The sequence below is a fragment of the Eptatretus burgeri genome, unplaced genomic scaffold (assembly GCF_056783735.1).
Source record: "Eptatretus burgeri isolate ZD-2024b unplaced genomic scaffold, Ebu_testis_v1 Ebu_testis_scaffold_327, whole genome shotgun sequence".
Classification (NCBI taxonomy): domain Eukaryota; kingdom Metazoa; phylum Chordata; class Myxini; order Myxiniformes; family Myxinidae; genus Eptatretus; species Eptatretus burgeri.
This window is the reverse complement of record NW_028222276.1, coordinates 35,001-40,000: the sequence shown is the minus strand read 5'-3', so window position 1 is coordinate 40,000 and position 5,000 is coordinate 35,001. Positions and strand designations below refer to the sequence as shown.

Genomic DNA, 5,000 nt, shown 5'->3' with positions numbered 1-5,000 from the left:
TCCAGAAGCACGCCAGCACACGCGCACACAAACACACACACACACACACACACACACACACACACACACACACACACACACACACACACACACACACACACACACACACACACACAGAATTGTGCGCAGAAGTTAAGCCTTGACTGACTGCTCAGTTGTTGATTCTGTGTTTTGTTTTTCCTTCTTATAATCATTGGTGAGATGGAGATGGAAATTGCAGTGGTTGTCCATCACTTTGACGGGCGAGGTTGGGGCCCGTCAATCTTTTCCTTTGGTTCTTTGGTTGTGGATGATTCATCTTCCTTTGGTCTGTCTGTGCAAGGCCATAACCTTTTCCACCATTTGAGCTTTTGTCATGAAATTTTTGAATCCACATTTATTATTTGAATATGGAGAAGAGTCATTGTAAATTTCGTCACAATCACAGGAAGTACAAATCGGCCCTTTCAGCCCATCTGCTCGCATTAACACAAGATGGCTGGATTTTGCAATCGCTTCCGGGTTTCTTTATTTATTTATCACTGGCAAATACCACTTGTCACGTCGAAAACGTCAAGACTAAGAGGTGTGAGAAAAAGGGAGGGAGAGGGAGAGGGAGAGGGAGAGGGAGAGAGAGAGAGAGAGAGAGAGAGAGAGAGAGAGAGAGAGAGAGAGAGAGAGAGAGAGAGAGAGAGAGAGAGAGAGAGAGAGAGAGAGAGAGAGAGAGAGAGAGAGAGAGATTTGTGGGAGTGTGCTCCACGATATTCAGAAGCAGGGAAGTTTGGAAATTGGAAATATTATGCTTTCTGAACAGCACACGCTTGGGTGCTTCTGGAGCCCTCATAGTAAGCAATTAACTTATACCTCGTCTTAAAATGTTCCATTGGTGAAAATAATAATCTTTGTGAAATTTAAATGAAATCAGAAGTTGTTTAGGGGTACACCGGAAGCCCGAAGTTGAAGGACTATGTCCTCTACTATGTGCATACGGCAGCGATTCAAATAGGATCCATTCATGAAAGTAACATTTTTTTATCCACCTTCAGTGTTTATTGTACATATTCGTGCTATGTTCTCATGAGTCCTTTTTGTTCAGATAATATGTTGAAAACAACATACGGCAGCTTTTTTGGAGTTTAAATATGTGCACAATCAGAGCTGCCAAATTTTTTTTCAAGTTTTTGTGAATTTCAAATAAATACATGTGGTTTTACAGTTGGTGCTTTCCCATACATATCGGCAATTGATGATATTTGGTTTAGCACACTTGAAGCTGTATCACACTCTGCTAATGTATGAAGCTGTGAATCCCGAGGTTTCCATAATTGCAGTCAGAGTTTTTCAACGCCATCTCTGGTACCTCACTGCAGAGATGGTACTTCTCGCACTCTTCAGTAACAAAGTACCGCAAGAGGAGAAACGGGCACTACCTGATAGACTGTTGACTGTTAAACCTCCAGAGGTTATACACATTGCCATGTGACCGTTTTGGCACTGGGTTTGGGAAGCCCAAGTTCCCTCCAGGCATCAATCGGTCCACTACGCTTGCTGATTTAATCAGCCAAGATTCTTGGTTCACTCTTCAAATTCTCGAGATAGACCATGAGTTTCTTGCAGAGGATGTTGGAAGCTGGTCAAACTCTGCTGCATTCCAAGCTTCTGTTGTTAATGTTGATGCCATGAATGTGGTAAATGATTGAGCTGAGCATGGAGTAAAACTGAGTTCGGATTTTCTTGCAGCAGCCAAAACTGAAGAACATTATCAAAATGTGTTACAAGTTGTGGAGCAAGACAGAAAACCTGCACAAGCGGAAATCTACAAATGACAATTCGCCTGAGACTCGGAGTGTTGTGACATTTGGCACCTTTGATATGAACTGTGAACGACTGCAATACGAGGTACCAAGATTCAAACTGTGGATTTTCAATTCGTTTATTATATTGAAGTGCTTTCATTCATGTTACTGGTTCTCTCAAAATTTGAAAAATAAAGTCATTTTTTGACTTGCACTGCCTTTTGTTCGGTTTATATGACTAAAATATAGAAATGGTAACCAATTTATAACATAAGCTCCAATGTATTTTATAAAACATAAGGCAGCTATTTTTTAATAATGTCAATATCTATCAAATTGCTGCCTCTTGCTTAATTTTGTGGATATGAACAGTGGGATGATTAAATGTAACCTTAAATAGGGAAAATATGCAGAATGATAAAACACGAGCTATTATTTTTCAGAGTAACTCCTTGCAAAAATGTAGCTGTCTTTTGCATAAAATAATAAACTTGAGATACAATTTTGATTGGCTCGTGGACCCCCCCCCCGAGACAATTATTGATTTCAACGAAATTTTCTATGAGTGGTCTAATTAGGAAGTGGAACAAACTGAGGGGAGGAAGAAGTTTAATGCAAAAAATTTCAAAAATAATGGGGCTCCAGAAGCACGCCAGCACACGCGCACACAAACACACACACACACACACACACACACACACACACACACACACACACACACACACACACACACACACACACACACACACACACAGAATTGTGCGCAGAAGTTAAGCCTTGACTGACTGCTCAGTTGTTGATTCTGTGTTTTGTTTTTCCTTCTTATAATCATTGGTGAGATGGAGATGGAAATTGCAGTGGTTGTCCATCACTTTGACGGGCGAGGTTGGGGCCCGTCAATCTTTTCCTTTGGTTCTTTGGTTGTGGATGATTCATCTTCCTTTGGTCTGTCTGTGCAAGGCCATAACCTTTTCCACCATTTGAGCTTTTGTCATGAAATTTTTGAATCCACATTTATTATTTGAATATGGAGAAGAGTCATTGTAAATTTCGTCACAATCACAGGAAGTACAAATCGGCCCTTTCAGCCCATCTGCTCGCATTAACACAAGATGGCTGGATTTTGCAATCGCTTCCGGGTTTCTTTATTTATTTATCACTGGCAAATACCACTTGTCACGTCGAAAACGTCAAGACTAAGAGGTGTGAGAAAAAGGGAGGGAGAGGGAGAGGGAGAGGGAGAGGGAGAGGGAGAGAGAGAGAGAGAGAGAGAGAGAGAGAGAGAGAGAGAGAGAGAGAGAGAGAGAGAGAGAGAGAGAGAGAGAGAGAGAGAGAGAGAGAGAGAGAGAGAGAGAGAGAGAGATTTGTGGGAGTGTGCTCCACGATATTCAGAAGCAGGGAAGTTTGGAAATTGGAAATATTATGCTTTCTGAACAGCACACGCTTGGGTGCTTCTGGAGCCCTCATAGTAAGCAATTAACTTATACCTCGTCTTAAAATGTTCCATTGGTGAAAATAATAATCTTTGTGAAATTTAAATGAAATCAGAAGTTGTTTAGAGGGTACACCGGAAGCCCGAAGTTGAAGGACTATGTCCTCTACTATGTGCATACGGCAGCGATTCAAATAGGATCCATTCATGAAAGTAACATTTTTTTATCCACCTTCAGTGTTTATTGTACATATTCGTGCTATGTTCTCATGAGTCCTTTTTGTTCAGATAATATGTTGAAAACAACATACGGCAGCTTTTTTGGAGTTTAAATATGTGCACAATCAGAGCTGCCAAATTTTTTTTTTCAAGTTTTTGTGAATTTCAAATAAATACATGTGGTTTTACAGTTGGTGCTTTCCCATACATATCGGCAATTGATGATATTTGGTTTAGCACACTTGAAGCTGTATCACACTCTGCTAATGTATGAAGCTGTGAATCCCGAGGTTTCCATAATTGCAGTCAGAGTTTTTCAACGCCATCTCTGGTACCTCACTGCAGAGATGGTACTTCTCGCACTCTTCAGTAACAAAGTACCGCAAGAGGAGAAACGGGCACTACCTGATAGACTGTTGACTGTTAAACCTCCAGAGGTTATACACATTGCCATGTGACCGTTTTGGCACTGGGTTTGGGAAGCCCAAGTTCCCTCCAGGCATCAATCGGTCCACTACGCTTGCTGATTTAATCAGCCAAGATTCTTGGTTCACTCTTCAAATTCTCGAGATAGACCATGAGTTTCTTGCAGAGGATGTTGGAAGCTGGTCAAACTCTGCTGCATTCCAAGCTTCTGTTGTTAATGTTGATGCCATGAATGTGGTAAATGATTGAGCTGAGCATGGAGTAAAACTGAGTTCGGATTTTCTTGCAGCAGCCAAAACTGAAGAACATTATCAAAATGTGTTACAAGTTGTGGAGCAAGACAGAAAACCTGCACAAGCGGAAATCTACAAATGACAATTCGCCTGAGACTCGGAGTGTTGTGACATTTGGCACCTTTGATATGAACTGTGAACGACTGCAATACGAGGTACCAAGATTCAAACTGTGGATTTTCAATTCGTTTATTATATTGAAGTGCTTTCATTCATGTTACTGGTTCTCTCAAAATTTGAAAAATAAAGTCATTTTTTGACTTGCACTGCCTTTTGTTCGGTTTATATGACTAAAATATAGAAATGGTAACCAATTTATAACATAAGCTCCAATGTATTTTATAAAACATAAGGCAGCTATTTTTTAATAATGTCAATATCTATCAAATCGCTGCCTCTTGCTTAATTTTGTGGATATGAACAGTGGGATGATTAAATGTAACCTTAAATAGGGAAAATATGCAGAATGATAAAACACGAGCTATTATTTTTCAGAGTAACTCCTTGCAAAAATGTAGCTGTCTTTTGCATAAAATAATAAACTTGAGATACAATTTTGATTGGCTCGTGGACCCCCGAGACAATAATTGATTTCAACGAAATTTTGTATGAGTGGTCTAATTAGGAAGTGGAACAAACTGAGGGGAGGAAGAAGTTTAATGCAAAAAATTTCAAAAATAATGGGGCTCCAGAAGCACGCCAGCACACGCGCACACAAACACACACACACACACACACACACACACACACACACACACACACACACACACACACACACACACACACACACACACACACACACACACACACACACACACACACACAGAATTGTGCGCAGAAGTTAAGCCTTGACTG

At 40.5% G+C, this 5,000-nt stretch overlaps 1 protein-coding gene across 1 annotated transcript in view; it reads left to right on the top strand.

Moving 5' to 3' along the window:
• The window catches only part of LOC147007313 (uncharacterized), a 47,268-nt gene that overhangs the window by 8,025 nt on the left and 34,243 nt on the right, over nucleotides 1-5,000 (top strand). The window contains exons 4-5 of the mRNA XM_085867367.1: nucleotides 1,720-1,878; nucleotides 4,142-4,300. Coding sequence (XP_085723493.1) covers nucleotides 1,720-1,878; nucleotides 4,142-4,300 — 318 coding nt within the window. The remainder of the gene's footprint in view (nucleotides 1-1,719; nucleotides 1,879-4,141; nucleotides 4,301-5,000) is intronic.